This window comes from Sceloporus undulatus, chromosome 3 (assembly GCF_019175285.1).
Source record: "Sceloporus undulatus isolate JIND9_A2432 ecotype Alabama chromosome 3, SceUnd_v1.1, whole genome shotgun sequence".
Classification (NCBI taxonomy): Eukaryota; Metazoa; Chordata; class Lepidosauria; order Squamata; family Phrynosomatidae; genus Sceloporus; species Sceloporus undulatus.
Genome location: NC_056524.1, coordinates 223,879,978 through 223,899,660, shown reverse-complemented (window position 1 = coordinate 223,899,660; position 19,683 = coordinate 223,879,978). Strand labels below are relative to the sequence as shown.

At 42.3% G+C, this 19,683-nt stretch overlaps 1 protein-coding gene across 7 annotated transcripts in view; it reads left to right on the top strand.

Moving 5' to 3' along the window:
- The window catches only part of CROCC2 (ciliary rootlet coiled-coil, rootletin family member 2), a 127,543-nt gene that overhangs the window by 46,063 nt on the left and 61,797 nt on the right, over positions 1-19,683 (top strand). For all 7 annotated transcript variants that reach the window (XR_006103136.1, XR_006103138.1, XR_006103137.1 and 4 more), the window contains 7 exons: positions 615-761; positions 9,732-9,962; positions 10,479-10,672; positions 14,467-14,594; positions 15,984-16,153; positions 17,567-17,746; positions 18,629-18,763. Coding sequence is in view for 4 of the 7 variants with exons in the window: in XM_042460650.1 (XP_042316584.1) it covers positions 615-761; positions 9,732-9,962; positions 10,479-10,672; positions 14,467-14,594; positions 15,984-16,153; positions 17,567-17,746; positions 18,629-18,763 (1,185 nt within the window). In the remaining 3 variants the exon portion in view is untranslated. The remainder of the gene's footprint in view (positions 1-614; positions 762-9,731; positions 9,963-10,478; positions 10,673-14,466; positions 14,595-15,983; positions 16,154-17,566; positions 17,747-18,628; positions 18,764-19,683) is intronic.

The window sequence follows — 19,683 nt, the reverse complement described above, 5'->3', positions numbered from 1 at the left end:
CCTTCCTTGCTGCTTGGAAATAAAATATTGGTGCTGACCTGGCATTAAATTCATAATAGTATGGGCAAATACATTGTTGTACACTATTAATGAAATATTTCAGTCAGTCCTACAGAACTTGGGAGAGTTAATTTTGGAACTACAAGCCCTAGAATCCACCAGCCAGCATGGCTACTGCTCCCTGCTTTCTGGAAAATTCTAGGACTAGGAATCCAAAAAAGTAGCTTTTCTAAACTTAGCTCATATGAACAGCTTGGTAAAAGGCTTATAAAGATTGCCTTATCAAGTACAGTATCTGAAAAAGGTTGACACTTACCTGTATGTCTGACCCTGGTACGCTATTTGTTTGACCCAGCTCTCTTCTGAGGCTGCTCCTTAGAGGACAGGAAAAATAAACCAACAAGAGTTGGAAGACTGGAAGCAGCTGGATGTATGGAATATGATATAACTCTTTACCAACACCTTGGAGGTTACCCTTTAAAGAGCAAAACAAGAATAGAGGAACTTTATAAAAATGTTTCAAGACTAACAAGTATCTGAATGACCAAAATGATAAGATTTGATCCTACTATTACAAATATCAAATGTGAATATGCTTCCATTTCCCTGCTCAGATTGAAGCCACCAATGCTGAGCTTGAGCTGTCTATACACAAGATGAAATCAGAAGATGCTGAGCTGAGGGACTCACTGGCCAAGATGGGAGCTCTCAATGAAGGACTGGCTCATGACAAAGTGAACCTCAATCACATAATTCTACAGGTAACGAGACCCTACGTCTAGCCATGCTATAACAGAGTATGTGTGCAGTCAAGCAACATATGTATGATTTTGCGTAAACAGAGATGACCCTTACGTTTGACTAACTGAAACAGCTAGACCAGGGGTAGGCAACCTTTTTGAGCCGGGGGCCGGGTTGCTGTCCCTCAGACACATTGGGGGCCGAAGCCCAAAATTAATAATAATAATAATAATAATATATAATAATATAATTTAATATTTAAACAAACAAATATAAATAAATAAAATCGGGACAATGTGGGACAAAATTTTCACAATGGAGGACACTTTTTTAAAAATAAATGGAGGACACGCAAAAAAGTGCTGATTTTTAAAAAATGTTAATATAATGCATGTTCTGCGGCTTCTATAGACAATTGCCCCCTGCCCACGCTTGCCTCCCCCTTGCCCGCCTCTTACTGATAGGCAAGCCCCACGCCCTCACGCGAGAGGCCAAAGGCTCAGCAGCAATCGGCAGCGGGACCAGGCAGGGGCCGGGTGCCTTGCCGGGCCGCATCCGGCCCGCGGGCCACAGGTTGCCTACCCCTGAGCTAGACTGTGGATTTGAGATGCTTTGAAGGGTGATGGAATGATAAGACAACTGACCCATGGAACAATAACAACTAGTTATTGCAGAGGGTATGCTAGTCAGGACATCATACACTAAAACTATTCCCTCAGATTGTGTTTGGCAAATGTTAGGAAATACTGCAGTGCTAACCCTTCCTATGATGATTCTTAGGGTCAAACTCGATACTAAGGAAATATATATTCCCTATAATCAACCCATTTTCTTTTCCACAACAGGATTTTGTCAGAGATAGGTACCCAAGCAATCTGACCTTCAAATTAAACTCATATTTACCTTTCAATGACCAATCACAGATCATGAGTTAGCTTGCTAAATATATACTATTTAGGTAATGAAAATCATGTGATATGACAATTGGATGCCTTCAACCATTTGTGGTGCACTTCTTCAAAGACCAAATGTACTGTTTTGTTTGATTCTTCAGTCTAATCTGCATTGCAGAAATAATGCAGTTTGACACTGCAACTGCCATGGGTCAATGCTATGGAATTCTGGGATTTGTAACATTGTGAGATATTTAGCCTTCTTTGTCAGAGAGCTCTGGTGCCAAACTACAAAACCCGGGATTCCATAGGATGGAGTCATGGCAGTTGAAGCAGTATCTAACTGCATTATTTCTGCAATGCAGATTAGACCTTAGCCTCAAGGCAATATGAGTGTTAAACTAAATAAGAATACAGTGGTACCCCGGGATACGAATTACCCAGCTTACGAATTTTTCGGGATACGAAAAAATCCCATAGGGATTTATTGTTTCGGCTTACGAAGGTTTTTTCGGGTTACGAAAAAACCCCGGCGCTGTTTTAAATGGAAAGGCCGCCACCGGAGGGCAGCAGAGAGCTATTTTTTCCATTAGCGCCTATGGCAATTCAGGTTACGAAGGTTTTTCGGGTTACGAAATTAGCCGCGGAACGAATTAATTTCGTAACCCGAGGTACCACTGTACAGGTATACCTCAGTTGACAAAGGGGGTGTTCCCACTTAATATTTGAAACGATTTAAAATACAACATTTTTAATAAAACCGATTCAAAATAACCCTGGTGTTATCTCGCGTTCCGAAACGCGTTATTCTTCGTTCCCATCTGGTTATTTAAATCGAAGTTTTTACCTGCAAGCGTTCCTACTTGGCATGAAATCGGTGTTTAAATAAAGCGATTCTTCTCTTCCATACCTTATTTGGAGCTGTCAATCAATAGTACGTCAGAATGACGTAACGTTAACCCGGATTATTTGGAAGCGATTTAACTTTCGTCAGCGTTTCCATTTCATTGACCGTTTGTGAAATGATGTATTTTTGGCGGGTTTTTTTTTTAAATGAACCAATCAAGGCGCTTAAACGATCAAACGTCATAAGCGCTGTCAGCCTTATATACATTTTCCCTCCGAATTTAGTAGGAAACCCAAGCTCTTTCCAGAGGAACTATGGGATAGGTTTTGCATGACAGCATCCCCTCTTCATGTCTCCCAAGACAGCCAGGGAGAATCCCTTCACAGAGCCCACAGATCAATGGGGGAGGCTTCTGGCAAAGCAGGGAGGGAGCACTCTTCCCAAAGATTCTCTTTCCAGAGTTAGAGGAGAAGGCAGATTCCGTTTGAGAAAGAGAGGGAGAAAGGCTCTATTCCCCCCCCCCATTGATCAGAGCCCTTCCCTGTCTGGGCGAGATCAGATGCCTCCTCGCGAGGAGCCTTCCCTTCCCTGCCTGGGCGAGATCAGAGCCCAAGCGGGCAGGGAATGCCTCTTTGAGAGGAGCCTTCCCTTCCTGCCTCTCCTCCGTTAGAAATGGGCTCTCCCCACACAGAGGGGAGGTTGCAATCCACCGGGAGAAGCCTTGTAGTCCTTTGCAGATGCAGGCGCTTGAGCAGCCGGGACTTCAGGTGCTCAAAGCGCTGAAGAGATTAAGCGCCTGTAAACCATTAAAATAAAAAATAAAAATAATCCTTATCTCTTATTGAAAGGCCACAGCGAACAAAGGGGTGAGGGAAGCAAAAATGGCGACAGCCACGACGGATGGGGACAGAAAGGGCAACTCCCCCAAGGACAGCCCCCACCGCAGTCCGCTCCTCCCATCCATCCAACCCGATTCAAAGGCTGTCGTTCCTATTTAAATACTCCGGTTCCTAACTCGAATCAATGGAAAAACGTAGGTCGGACCCTAGTGTTTTTTTAACGCACGTTAAAAGACGAAAACTCGATTCAAAATTTTAAACCGCTCTACGATTCGATTTGTAGTGGGGACGATTGCGGGTTGCTCTAGAACCGTTCTAGGTTTAAATCGGATCCTAATATGAATGCCACTCCTTGGATTCGATTCAGAACACGGGGTTTCCCCTAGTGGGAACATCCCCTAAGTAGATGTGTTCCTGGGCTTTACATTTACCTAACCTTTGTTACTGGAGGTAGAAATATAGACAGAAAAGGGATAGTTTCCAACCTCACAAAAAAGAAGAGCAGTTCAACATGTCCCAGCAAACATTTTATTCAAAACTAACATTATGCACCTGTGAAATGAAACAACCAGGTCAGGTAGGCCTTGCATAAATAAACAAAACAAAAAAATTGAATAGTCTAAAGACCACTTGAAAGCTTCTTCCAAAATATATCCCAAGATTTTTTTTTTCTTTCAACAACCTCCACTTTTCTTATGATTTCCAATTTGGTGATCACATGTATAGGTCTATACTTTTTAAAACACACTGGGGATAATCAGTGAGGCAGGCTTATCTGGGGCCCCCCCTTTTTTTTTCTCTTTATTTTGCTGTGCACATATGCTTAATAAGTGATTCTGGGGGCAGCTGTTTACCTTGTCTGTTTTATGTAAACACACAGCTACAGTAGGATCACCTAGAGCAGAATCACAATCATTCCTAGAATTCAAAGGCATAGCTGTGTTAGTCTGGAGAATCAGCATGCAAAAGAATCTTGTAGCACCTTGAAACTAACTGAAAGAGAAAAGTTGGTAGCATGAGTTTTTATAGACTTGAGCTTACTTCCTCAGATGCTACCACATGCAGCAGATGAGGCTTGTGGGGCACAGAGGCAGAGTGGCAATGGTCTATCAGAAACTTCCCCCACCAGGTCACCTGTCCCACAGTCTGCTGGGTTTGAGTATGTGTTTTTGAAGGTGAATGGCCAGGACAGAATTGGAATTTTGCCAGTATACTGCCCAGTTCACTGCTCAGGTTTTCCTTCCTGAGCTGGCTGACTTGGGACCTAAACAGATGGCCCCAAAAGTGTCACACCACCCCTTTGCAGCAACCGCATGCCATGGCCCCAATCCAGCTCCAAAAGAAACAGTAGAAAGCTGCTCCTTTTGGAGCTGGCAAAAAGCCAACCTTGCTGCCCAGTGGCTGCTTTTCACTGTTTCTTCAGCGCAGCGTGTCTAAATGCTGTACCGCAGAAGTGGTGTGAGGCCACCTGCTGTCTGGTCAGGCGGGCAGTGTGACAGTGGCATCGCGATTGAGTTAGGGCAGGCAGGCGCCATGTACCCACTCCATCCTGATGCCAGCTTTTTATGCCAGTCTGTATAGCCTCTTGGTCTTGGCAGCAGTGTTGGAGTTCCCTCACCTTGTTATACTGGGGAACCTCACCATCCATGCGGAGACTCCTCTGTCAGGAGCAGCTCAGGACTTGATGTCCATCATGACAACCCTGGGCTTTTCCAAGTAACATCTGGTGTCACCCATGCTGCATGGCACATCTGGGCCTGATGTTTGTTCTGGGAGGGGTGATGGTAATTTGGATGTGGAGGAAATTTCTGGTTTCATTTTTATGGATTGATCAATACCTGATAGGGTTTAGACTCATTGAGAATTGGAGCCTCTGCAGGGAGGGGGGTAGGGCAACTAAAATAGTCCAACCTATGAGACTTATGGAGCCAATGGATTCTTGATGGATCGTTGGGGACTTTCCAGTTGCCTTGGCTGGTGATCCTGTCAAACCCCTGGCTTGTCTGTGGAACAGGAAAATGACCAAGATGGTTGTCATGCCCCCTCCTTCAGAGTTTGACTTCTGAGGATGAAACAGATTCACCCAGCAGACCTGCCCCTAGAATTATGGACTCTGCAGATGAAGCTGACTTACCACAGCCAGGGCCTCCTCCAGGTCAATCTGACAGCCACTTGAGTGATCCACAGGAGAAGGAGGTAGAAAAGATAACACCTCAAGAAAGGTGAAGGCATGGGAATTCCAAGAAGACTCAGCCCCTCTGCCTCAGGCAAAGTGAGAGGCATCATGGATACACAGGGAAATGCTCTCCTGAAATATGAGCAGCAAGGACAGTGGAGCTGAGTCAGCATGCTTTATAAAGTATAGGCTTTTCCCATCCCAGTTGTTGGAAGCAACTTACTGGTATTTGCTTTGTGAAGCCTGCTTTTACAGCAAGATCTGACTCTGCAATTTACAACCCTGGACTGTTCCTTGTCCTTGCTTTCTGTGAACTGTGCATAGGATTTACAGCCTATGGCCTTTGGACTGATCGACATTGGATTCTACTTGCTCCTTTGGCTTCTGGACTCCCAGCCCCTGCCTACTAGTGCAACATGAGGCCAGGACAGAGGTGAACACGATTGCCCCTAAGTACCCCCTCCCAAGAAGTGGAGCCACGTGAGCCCCTTGGTTCACCAGGGAGCTGGCAGTGATAAAACAAATGGGATGGAGGCTACAGTGATGATGGTGGAAGAATCAGAGTTAGGCTGACCAAACACAGCATTAGCTTGTTAGAAGGCTATGCCATGGTGATAGTGGCAGTGAAGAAATTATACATCCAGTGGAGCTGTCTTGGATGGTCAGAGGACTTTTTACACTTTGGCCCACAAGAAGAAAACAAATGCCACTCTACAGCCTGCTGTGATAAATTTGCAAGACACTTTGCAGACAAAATCACTCAGATTTGCTGTGACTTGGATGCTGCAGTTGAAACAGGTCCAGTGGATGTAATCTTGAGACTTGCTTGTCCTCTGTTGTTGGATACATTTCAATTTGTGCAGCCTGAGGATGTGGACAAGATCCTTGGTGAGATGAGAAGCACTACGTGTATACCAGATCCTTGCCCTTCCTGGCTTCTGAAAGCAGTTAGAGGGGGACTGGTCAAGTGGGTAAGGAGAGTGGTGCAATAAAGGAAGTTTCCATCTTCCATCTTAAATGAGACTATGGTGTGGCTCTTACTTTTAAAAAGGCCTCCCTGGATTCTAGCATGCTGAATAATTATTGGCCAGTCCCTATTATTCCATTTTGGGGCAAAGTTCTGGAGTGTGTGGTGCCCTTCCAGCTCCAGGGATTTCTGCATAAAATGGATTATCTGGATCCATTTAAGTCTGGATTCAGACATTGTAATAGGATGGAGACATGCATTGGTTGCCTACGCAGGGAGTGTGTTCCTGTTGATTCTGCTAGACCGCTCAGTGGCTTTTGATACCATCATGCTATCCTTCTCATCTGGGATGGGATTTGGGGGCACTGTTATGTATTGATTCCTGTCTTCTTGGAGGGGCAAGTTCAGGTGGTGGTGCTGGGGAACTCCTGCTTGATGCTCTGCCCATTGGCCTGTGGGGTCCCTCGGGGTTCTGTTTTGTTCCCCATGCTGTTTAACATCTACATGAAACAGCTGAGAGAGATCATATGGAATTATGGGATGCTGTGTCACCAGTATGCTAATGACATCTATCTGTACTTCTTCTTCCCATCTGATTCCAAGTAAGCTGACTCAGTACTGAATGAATGTCTGTTGTCAGTAATTGACTGGAAAAGAGAAACAAATTGAAACTTAATCCAAACAAAACAAACGTGCTCCTGGTCAGTTGATAGGTAGATCAGTGAACAGTGATTCTCCCTGTGCTGGATAGGGTTATGCTTCCCTTGAAATCTCAAGCTCACTACTTGGGTGTTCTCCTGGACTCAACTCTGAGTCTGGATGCCCAGGTTTCAGAAGTGTCCAGAAGTCAGTTTGCACAGCTAAAACTAGTGCACCAGCTGCTTCTCCTCGTTGAGATTTCAGAACTGGCTATTATGATACATGCCTTGATTCTGTCCAGTTTGGACTACTGTGATGCAGTCTACATGGGGAAACTGTTCAAAACTTCTGGAGGCCCAAAATGCTGACCTGGGCCATTTATAACGAGCATATAACTCCCTTGTTAAACAGCTTCACTGGCTACCAGTTTGTTTCCAGGCACAATTCAAAGTGCTGGTTATAACCCATAAAGCCCTATATGTCTTACATCCAGACTGTCTGAAAAATATTACCTCCCCATATCTCCCTTGCAAATCTATCTATTTTTATGTTATCTGTTTCATTTATATGCTGCCTTTCTCCCAGAGTTGGAACCAAAGCAGCTCCCAGAGAAAGGCAGCATATAAATGAAATAAATAAAATAAAAATAATTGCAGGATTAGTCAAATAAGAAACAGATGGGAGGATTTGTATCAGAAGATCAGTACATTAACTGTACCTGCCCCCCCCCCCCAATGGTCTCAGTTCACATCACACCCACACACATGGTGCTGTGATTATAGAAAGAGATACATGATCAAATTAAGGATTTCCATCTTCTAGTTTGCACTGACAGGGGCAAACTAAACAGAGCTCTTATGAGACCCCATCAAAGGTGTTTTCTCTTCTGCTAGGACCCTGGTAATCATATCCTGGCACAGCATGCTCTACATCTCTACATCCTGCTAGTCCTTGAATGTCCATTGCATAAAGCAAACATAGCTCTCCTCCATGGTTGTACTGACTGCCAAACACACACTTTTCTTGAGCCTCTTTAAACCCATAGTGTGCCAGAAAGCTTTCAGCCTCATGAGCACCATCCCTGCAGAGTTTGTAACCACTAAGAGCTTGTAACTTCCAGTGAGGCCTGAAATGGGGGAGACTCTCGCAGTGCTCACACGCTCCACAGTTTATGCCAACAGCATTTACAACTTCCGGCAGACTTCAAGCATAGTATTGCTGCCTAATGGAAGCTTTTAAGCTATCTACACAGCCCATGGGAAAAATCACCCAAGCCTTGCTGTCATTGTAGCCTCTAGGACTATGCTCTTAGTTAAGCACCTGCTAAGTTTGGGAAACATAGGCAGAAGTTTTTCTTCTGTCAGCAATAAATTCTTCAAACAGGGGAGCAAAGCAAAGGAAAACCTACAGGAACACATAGCCCAGAATTATAGCAACACTCCATTGCAAATCAGATTTTTAAAAACTATGGTGGTGATAATGGACAGCTTCACTCAAAATTTAAAGATCTCAATTAAAGTACTTGGACAAGTACTTGTGTTCTGTTTCATAACAGAGGGAGGCAAAATGGGAATTGATGATAGGATGTATCATGTCTAGTTTTGAAGGGAAAAAGTCCTCTCAGCTTAGAATGGGGCTATTTCATACCACACAATTACTGTCAGCCCTCTGAATCCATGGATTTTTTTTATCCATGGATTCAAGCATCCACAATTTGAAAATCTTTTTAAAATGTATAAATCCCCAAAAGCAAACTTTGGCCTGTTACAGACAGCCAAAATAAAGCTGCTTCAAGTCACAGTGGAGGTATGGTGTTTCAATGATGCATGTGTCCTAAGAGTCCAGAAGCCACACCAAATCCACGCTCCAGGCTGGAGCATGGCTTTGGTGCGACTTCTGGACTCTTAGGATGCATGCATCATTGAAACACCATACCTCCACTGTGACTCGAAGCAGCTTTATTTTGGCTGTCTGTAACAGGCCTTTGATTTTGGCATTTTATAAAAGGGACACCATTTTACTATACCACTGTGTTTAATGGAACTCAAGCCTCCATGCACTTTGTTATCCACTGCGGTCCTGGAATCAAACTCCAGTAGATATCAAGGACCCACTCCATAGTGCTATATTCCACTTTACCTGCCATGGGTGCATTCTGTGAAATTCTGGGATGGGTGTTTAGAGTTCTTAGCCAGAAAGCATTAATGTTTCCCCAAACCACAAAATGCATGATTCATTAGGATGCAGCCTTGGCAGTTAAAGTGAAGTAGTACTATATCTGTGCAGTGTGAAAGAACCCCAGGTTGCAGGGAGAAGAACAACATGGTAAAATTACCCATGCATACACACTGGAGGGTGCAGGGGAAATTTTGAGTAAAAAAAACCCAGACTAAAATAAAAATAAGAAATGGCAGGGGCAAGTGGAAGAGATCCTTAAAAACATTACAGGCCATCTTTTACCCAGTACTGTTGTAAGGATATTCCCTAACCACCTTTCAGTAAAACAGTCTAACGAAACAGTTCTCTTCTGGTGTGGTGATGTTTAGGGTCAGCCTGTATTCCTGTTGGACTCTCTCTCCTAGCCTGTTTTTAAAACCTATCACCCACAATGTTTCCACTTGTTGTGCAGCTTGAAGAGGAGAAGAGCCGACTGCTAGTCAGGAAGCGGGAGCTGGAGCAAGAAAATGCTGTTTGGCGTGAGAAGCTTGCACATTTAGAACAGGAGCTGCTGGGCACAAGGGCAGAGAAGCAAGGGCTAGAGCAAAGTTGTCAGGCCTCAGAAGTGAAGCAGGAGAGGCTGGAAGAGGAAATGGCCTTGCTGCACAAGGAAAGGGTCCATTTACAGGACCAAATAATGCAGGTATGTAAAGGGCATTTGCAGAGAGCCCAGGGCCTTTAATCAATGCACAATTGTCTTGGATCACTTTGGTCCTTTTTGTCTAGCACTCTGCCTCTGAGTAGGTGACAAGCAGGACATGACAGACTGAAGCCTCTATTTTGGATGAAACACTGACTTTTTAAGGAGTTTTATCTTTGATAATTTTTGTAATCCTTTGATGCCTGTTTTTAACCTCTATGGCTTTAAATTCCTTGTTTTATCCTGCATTTTCTGAATGTGTCCACACTGAAGATATAATGCAGTGTGACATTACTTTAAATGCAACAACTCAATGCTATGGAATTCTTCTCTGTCAGAGAGCTCTGGTGCTATAACAGAGTACAAATCCCAGGAGTCCATAGCATTGAACCATGGCAGTTAAAGTGATGTCAAACTGTATTATTTCTGCTGTGAAGATGCAGGCAGAGATATGCATCCATATGTAGCTGTTGCTCCTAATATCTGTCTCTTTCCCTCATTTTCCTCTGGTTTTGCCAGCTGAACAGCCAAAAGCAAACTCTAGGTGAGCAGCTAACCCAAAGTCACAGAGAGATGGAGATGCAAGCAGACTCTTTGCTCCGTGCGCTACAGGAGAAGGAAGAAATGACTAAAGAAAAGGCACAGCTGGCTGTGGAGCTCACTGCACTGGAGAGACACAGGAAATTGTTAACAGAGGAGGCGGATAATCTCAGGTAAAGCCTATCTCCTGTAAAGCAAGTGACGGTTCCCTGGGGTCAGTGTATATATTAATCAGAGATTATAAACATTTGTGGGATTATAATTTCCACCATTCTCGCTTCTTCCCTCCACAAAAAACAAACAAACCTCTGTTATGATCTTAAGGGTAATGTCAATTATGAGACGAGTGGCATGAGGTGAAGTCACGTTATATTTATTGAGTTGGCCTTGCTCCATCCCTGCTTAATAAGTCTTGCTCAGTACTTGTTTTAAAACAGGACCCTGTAGACAACAGATGGAATAACAACCAGGAGAGTCTGAAAAATAGAGAGGCAAAGGGGAGACCCTTTTTAATATAGTGAATGAGACAACAGATCTGAAAATGTGTTGCTTCAGTTCTCTGCCTTGCGTAAATTAATGGCAGGGGTGTATTTATTTTAATCTGCAGTTGTTTTATGACAAATCTATTGTGCATGCACCACATTGTGGCTAGGTGTACATTTAATCACACCCCAACCCCAAGTTTAACTGTAGTTCAGCTGGTTGCATGAGGAGACATTTTAAAGAAAACCTCACATCCATGGAGAAAAGTAGTAGGGGGTAAATAATCACATCATTATGTTTTCCTCCCTCAAATGAGATAACTTTCCCCTTAATGAATGTGCTTCTATTTCAAATTGAAGCAGGTTGTGTTTCTCCAAAGCTCATCTAATCCCCCATCTAGAATTTTTGCTTTGCTGCACCACCACAGTTTCAGCTCAGAAGGCCTGCTGAACTGCTTCTCCAATTATGGTAGCTCTTGAACTCTGCTAACTGGCCTACACTAGTCATCATCATAGCCATAGACTAACAGAATTGCAAGGAGCCCCTATGGGCCATCACATCCAACCCTCCTTGCTTAGTGCAGGAACTTCAGCTAGAGTATTCCCAGCAGGTAGCTGTCCATCCACTTTTTGCAGATGTCCTAGAAAAGAGACCCCACCCTCAGCTCCATTGTTGAACCACACTTACTGTCAAGAGAGTCTTTCCAATATTCAATCAATGTCTACCCTCCTGTAACTTAAAACCATTAGACTTGCTTCTGTGCTCCAGGCAACAGAAAACAAACATGTACCCTTTTCTCTGTGACAGCCCTTGAGATACTTAAAAGAGTACAGTCATGTCACGCTTCAGTCTTCTCTTCTCTCCCTCGATTTTTCTCCCCATTTGCAGATTGATTTGCAATGACAATGGCACAGTTTGAATACCCATGGTTTTCAAAAAGGGAGCAACTCTTGGCTCACAGCGCTATCCTTGCCCTAAAAGCAGTGCCAAAAGATTTGTTAAAAGAACCAGCCACCAGTTCAGATTGTCTTAGGCCCGAGACAGACAGCCAGGAAGCGCTGTCATGGGGCTGATAGTAGGATAGTAGGGTTAGGGAGTGTGCAGCAACCGTATGCTCCCTAACCCTACTACGTGTGGGCGCTGCCATGATTACGCAGCATCGCTCACATGGGGCACGTATCTATGATGTGTCCTGTGCAATGTGTCCATACGGTGTGTCACACTGGACACGTCACCGCACCGCTGGAAGGCGCTTATGGCACCTTACCAGCGGCGCCATTTCAGAGCTCCTTTTTGGCGCATGCATCATTGGCGTGGCAACCACACGGCCGCCCAACAATGCGCAAGAAAAAGGGGTCACCTCTTTCCTCTGCCTATCTCCTCTGTAGGGCTGGGGTGTCCAGGGGCATGAAGCCCCAAGGACACCTCTTTTCTGGGCCATGGAGAAGCGGCATTTCGCCGCTTCTCCATGGCCTGGAGAAATGCCCAGTTAGTGCTGCAAGGCTGCCGGTGAGGCTGCCCTGGCCCCAATCCATTGTGAAAAGGGGCGGCTGCAGGCCGCCCCTTTGGGGCTTGTCTGTACAGCCCCTTAGTCAATGTCCAACCCTAATAAATTTGAAATTGTTTTGTGATGTACGCTGTGACTGTCATGTTGTTGGTCCATACTCAGACATGTTTCCCTTGAATATACCTTGCAAAACCAATCAAGGCTAACTTCACAGCTTTTGATTCTGAAAAATTATTGCTTTTATTTTGTTAATTGACAATCACAAGCTTCGCATCATGTAGTTCTGACAACTTGTTCCCCATCCAAAAGGCTCACATCTGTTGTCACCTGCGCATACTATGGGACTACTAACTGAATTCCCCTGTCTAGGTTTCAGCTATTTAGACACCATTTTACTGCTGAACCACACATATTGATCTTTCCTCCTTATAGCCCATTGGTGTGGGACTGACAGTCTCTTGAGCCCTCATTAGTCCTTTGTATGTTTATTATTTTATTTTAAATATTTCAATATCACCTCTCAACCCACAAGGGCCTCTGAGGCAATGAACAAATAAAAAACAATAAAAACCAAAAAATTACAACTGTTTTGTTGTTCTTTTACTTGTAAAGGGTCATGTACAGTGATGGCACCAAATAAATATATTAAAACACATCAAAATACCCTTTAAAAATTCCTAAAAGCAATCTAAAAACAATCCTAGAATCCAGTTTTTAAACAGAAAAAAACAGCAGTTTCAACCACTGAATGTCATGCAGAACAACACTCTTTTGGCTGCCTACTGGAAGCCTTAAAGGATATGGGACATTTTGTCCCCTTTGAATTGTGGGGACACAGTCCCACAGCTCTTCTTGGGCAGTAATTTTGTTCTTTCAAAGTCTGAATGACTTGCACGTTAGTTCTGTATGAATAGGTACGTGTACAGTAACTGAAAAGCAAGAGAGTTACACTCTCCTCCATCATCACCATCTGCATATCTATCTCTCTGATTTCTAAATACTGTATACATTAGTTCCTTTTTTAAACAAGAAGGTCAATATGGTGCTCATGGTTCCCAACCCTTTGATTTTATCTTCACAACCCCCCTGTGTAGTAAGTTAAGCTGAAGAAGAAAGCGGACAAGATCCTATATTGCCCAGCATAGTATGAGAGTTCTGTAGGTGGAATTCAGCTACAACCCTCTATTTACCACCCCCAGGACTCATGGTTTTGCTATGATAGCCTCCTCTTGAGCTCCCATTCAACAGCTAGTAGAGAGTGTGAGGGGGCTCAGAGAAGTGTCTGGCTGTACTTCATAGCCAGATGTGGGCTGATAACATATTCTGCCAAAAGATCTCAGCAGATTACATCATCAGCCTTTATCTGGCTATGGAGCATATCATCTGGACCTCTCCAATCCTATCTGCTGCCTATCAGCAATGGAATGGCTGGAGGGGGGGGGGCACCATAATAAAAATCATGGGTCTGTGGAGGATGACTTTGATTGTTACAGAGGGTGGAAGAGAATACCAACCAATGATCAAAAAAGGATCATATGCAGGCAAAAGGTGGACTTATGCTTGCAAATGTCACTAGCAAGATGCCTCACAGGGAGAGAGATGTGATCAGATAGTTAGCTTCACAGCTAAGTGGAGAACTGAACTTGGATCACGTTTCTTCCTTTTTCCTCACCTGATCAAATAGTGATGTTCTGTGGTCTTAGCTCACTGTTTCCGTGCTAAGCTAGGAGCATGAGAGGCTAGCCAAGTGGAAGCCTTCAAGCAGGTACTGTTTTTCATAGGTTAATTGCACAGTTCCTGTTCTGTGGGGACAGCCAGGGGTGATGAATGGGATCACCAGTGCCAATAAACTTTCTGGGAATGATGTACTAGTTGTGCATCACTCCCTTTCCAAAACCACTGTTTTGTAGATGCCTCTAGAGTCAAGTCATTGACAGCTTAATTGACTGGCACTGATTATTTCCTGATGTGCTTTAGAGTAGAGAAGGAATCCCTGGAAACTTCCCTTTTTGAGACACAAGAACTGGCAGCACAGCTGGAGGCTCGAAAGGAACAACTAGAAGGAGAGAATCAAAGCACTGACCTTTCCAGGAAAGCTCTCCAAGGTATAGTATACATAACTCTGATTCTGATTCCCAACTTCAGTACATTTGACTTTTGTGCATAAAAGACTGGTGCTTTACAGGAAAAGAACCTTCCATTCAAATTCTTAGCTAATAGCTTGGAATACCAAAAGTCAATTGAAAGTGCCACAGAGTATTTTAAAAATACTGATCTGGACATGCTAAGCCTAATAGCTGGTGATTGATGGCATGCATCCAGATTACCATGTGACACAAAGATGCAGAAATGTGGAGGGGATGGGGAATTTTCATCCCACAGCAGGGCTACGCCACTCTGAAAATAAGTTGAAAATCAGTCAAAAATTAAACTGGAAGTAACTTTCATTTTTTTTTTCATTTCTGAGTTGTTTGGCTGGGCTTTTTGTTTGTTTCTTTGTTGGGAACAGAGGATAATTTTGCTAGTAGGGGTATGTATTTCATAGAATCATAGAGTTAGAAGAGGCCCCAAGAGCCATCCAGTCCAACCCCCTGCCAGCCAAGAATACATAATCTAAGCAATCCCCACGGATGGCCACCCATCCTCTGTTTAAAAACCTCCAAAGAAGGAGACTCCACCACTCTCTGAGGCAACATGTTCCACTGTCTAACAGCTCTTACTGTCAGGAAGTTCTTCCTTATGTTTAGGAGCCCTGGTGGCGCAGTGGTTAAATGCCTGTACTGCAGCCATTTACTCAAAACCACAAGGTTGCGAGTTCAAGACCAGCAAAAGGGCCCAAGCTCGACTCAGGCTTGCATCCTTCCGAGGAGGTCGCTAAAATGAGTACCCAGACTGTTGGGGGCAAATTAGCTTACTTGCTAATTAGCTTACTTGCTGTTCACCGCTATGATCTTTGGAATAGCGGTATATAAATAAAACAAATTAAAACAAATTATTATTAATTATTATTATAGGTGGAATCTCTTTTCCTGAAGCTTTAAGCTACCTGAAAATCTCCAGGATGGTGGTTTAATGATCTTGGGCAAGTCCCTCCCATGGGGGGATTGAGGGAAGTTGGGGGACCTGGCAGGGGTCTTGGGTCACAGAAGAGCCCACATAGCCACCGTGCCCTCCCAGTAACATCTCTACCCATTAAAGTCAAGCAACAGATCAGTATCCAGATTAGTATATTTTATCATGTCTTTTTTGCATTTTTGTGCTTGCTCAAGATGGCTTACAATATATAAAAAAACCTAGAATCAACAAAACACTTTTTTTAAAAGTTACTTAAAAAGAAATCCTTACACTGCCTTATTGAAAAATGACAATATTGAAATTGAAAGAGCTGGTTCCCTAAATGACACATTTATGTTATTGAAACAATTTGTTTGCCTCTGTCTGTATTAGAGAACACCAAAGGATATATTCTTAATGAGTTTCATTTTCTTTCATAGTGGAATTGGGAAAAGTTCAGCATGAACTTGAGCTCCAAGAAACCAAACTAAGGAGAGAGATAGAGATGTTGAAGCATGAGCTAACTCAGATCGAACAAGACTGTCAGCTGGCCATGAAGAAACAAAAGCTGGGTTTTGAAGAGGACCTTGAACATTTCAGAAAAGAGAAGGTCAGTGCTGCAGACTTGGAAAATTTACTTTTTTGGATCTGGACATAATTGGGTAGTGGATCTGGAATTGTAATCCAAAAAGAAACTTTTCTAACCTGTGTGCAGACAACAATCCTATCTCTGGTGACAGTGGCTTAGTACTAAAAAGACATTACCTCCATTTGTCCCATAAGTCTTTGAAGCCTTTAACTCAATTTGCATGTGTTTCATATGCTCTGTGATAGTTGTCATTTGATCAACTAATGCCAAGTGGATGCTGCAAGTAAGACTGTGGAACCATCTAGGCTTTCTAGGGAATAGTTTTCTTCCAGTTTAGTTTCCTATCAGCTATAAAACTGGCCACTCTCAAAACTGGGGTAAACTATGTAACTATGAATTCTTCTTTCTGTTGTGCATTATAATGGCACACCCACAGGTTCATCAGACAGGTTTTTTCACAACCCTACCCATTTCCACTTTCAGACAACCAAAAGTGTACGTAGCTGTAGAGATGATACATAATGGGAACATCATGTATTCCATGTATTTTTACTGTTGTAGCCTGCCTGGATTCCTCATGATTGGGTGGGCTATAAATAAATACACTATTATTATTATTATTATTATTATTATTATTATTATTATTATTAACAACGAGAAAACTTCTGTAACTAGTGTAAATTGCTACAATGGTTTAAAATGAAACATTGTGATGCAGTATTTTTTTTAAAAAAAAATGGAAGCATTCCCTAACGAGAGAAGGATATCTGTGTGTTTATTCATCTAGAGCAGGGGTTCCCAAACTTTTAGACATGCAGCCCTTTTTAGAATCAATTTCTATAGCAGAGCTCCTAAGAGGTCTACCCTATGTCTTACAAGTTAATGGTATTTAGGAGTAGTGTTGTTTTTTGTTTCTTATTCTTTAATTTCATTCAATTTTTATTTCTTTCATTTTCCTGGAGTGGCCACAGAGCACCTGGGAAATGTAAGCAGAGCTCTAAGGACTCCACGGAGCACAGGTTGGGAACTGCTGATCTAGAGACTAAAAAGAAACAAGCTGAGACAGCTAGGTGTTTTTTGGTTGTTCTGACACTGCTGAATTGAAATTTAATGGGAGAGTGTTGTCTGCTGGATTTTGCTTCCACCTGCTTTATGCTAGTCATAACTTATATGTTTTTTACATTATTTTTTAAATCATTTGTAAATTCAGAATTGCCTCAAGGTGATAGATTCCCCAATAATGTTTTGAAGTAACAAGTAGAGCATACCCATAGATTAAAAAAAAAGATTGTCAATGTTAAAACCATTAAAAGGAACACCACTGTCCCCTTATTAATCAGGTGGGAGGGAAGGTGATGAATAACATTATTATTTTTGCCATATGTCTTTCAAGCTCTGAGTTCACATAATAACATCATGGTCTGCTGACACTAGGAGAGCCTGCGTGTGAGACTAACTGAGGAGAAGGAAGAGGCTATACATCATCTTCAGCAAGAGAAGGAAGAACTCATATCCAAATGTGAAGCTGAGAAGAGAGAACTGTTAGAGGAAATCTTCACATTACAGCAGAATAGGGATGAAAGCCTCATTCTACTGGAAAATGAAAAGCAGAAGGTGAGAAGGATATGGAATATGTGTGTGAAGAGTGACATTAGTTAAGACTATGATTCCTCCTGCAGTTCCAGCCCCTCCCATCACAAGGCCCAGTGAAAGTTTTGCCTGTGATTGTCTCTGTAAACCTAAGTAAAAATGACCTCCCAAAATTCTCCACACTATTTGAGGGTGGTGGTATTGTGAAAGAAGGGTGACATTTCATCAGATATTCAAGGAATGAGGTTGTAAAGAATTGTTAACTGCTTCAACTATAATGCATAAAATTGGGATGATGGAAGATTTACTTTGAGCAGTAATTTAAAGCAAACTGATCAGATTTGCATCGATAAATGTATAGACTGGAATACAGTTATCCATTAGGTTTTGTATTTCTCTGGATATTGTGTACTTCGGGCTGAAATGTGTGGGGAAAATGTATTTTAGGATAAAATACCTACAAAACTTTGCATTTTAGCGCAATTTGGGCTGAAATATGGGGAAGAATAATTTTAGGATAAAATACAAAACTTCACATTTTTGGTTATATATATATATATATATATATATATATATATATGGCATATTTAGTTACAATAATGTTTCAAAAGTAATTCTGTACAATAAATTAAAAATTGCACATTAATGTGGAAATGGGACAGAATGGTTCTATGAAAAAATTCATGCAAAACTGATATGAGCCAGAGAGAGGGTTTTGTTTCTTACTGTGATTTATCCTTTGAACTCTGTTATAGGGCATCCTAAAAAATACTATGCTTTGTATAAATGAGAATAGAGAAATTTCCAGGATAGTGTGAAAACTGTTTACATGTATGGGTCCCCACCACCACCACACACACACACACTTTTTTCTTTTTCTTTTCTTTTCTTTTTTTTTCCTGCCAGGCTATATCCCAGAAGGAAGCAGAGAAGAATCTCCTTTTGGAAAAGGTCAATGAGTTGCAGCAAGCACTTATGGCTTCCAAGTCAGAGATGGACCGGGTAAAACTGGAAGCTCTGAACCGCCAGGAACATGATAAGGTGAGCATCACCTTTGATGAGTTTTCTATGTGAGGGAGCAGGTGGATGTAGCAGTGGCAAAGCCTTCTTGTCAAATCTCTTTGAAGTCTGAAAAGCAGGACTCTGGGATTAAGCATATCCAGTGATAATACACAGGTGCACTATACATGGCTTACAGCTTACACAGAAGCTGCGTGGGGAGGAAAAATTTCACCCGTGCCGCCACTCCACCATGTGCACATGCCCCATTGTTTCCAATGGGATGCAAGCATACGTGAATTTTCCCTTAGGCGGGGGGATCTGGAATGGATCCCTCACGTAAGGTGAGGGTTCACTTTATCTATTTGCACATTTATAACAGTGGGAGAGAAAGAGGATTGTTTTTCACTTGCTATATACTCCACAGTTCATGCACCTCACTCACAGTGGAAGCCAGCCAAGTTCAGTTCTTAAGGAACCACTTAGAAAACTAGTGAAAACATTTTTGTTCTGCCAGGCTTATAGAAGAAATTGATTTTAATTATTGATGATAATTGTATTGTTGGGTTTATTTTGTTGGTTATTAATTATTTTATTACCATTCCATAAAATTATGAATGGCTGTAACATTGTTTGAGTTCTTGTTCTAAAGCAGAAGGAATATAAATTTTAAAAAGAAAAATACTCAGTGGTATTTTTAATAATCTTTTTTGACATTTTCAGCAGAAATGTATCTACTAGAATAAACGGGAACATCAAAACATTAAATATTAAATCTAAGAGCTTGAAGTTCAGTTTGTTTTGTGATGTAGATTTATTCATAAAATATTCAAATCAACAGAGACCAAAGAAGGTGAATGGCTTGGTTATGTGGTCTTTATTACTCTTGTGTGTGAAGCTTGTTTTTCTAAAGTCTGTCATATTGAAACAAAGATCAGTAAAAATGTAGGTCATATATTCAT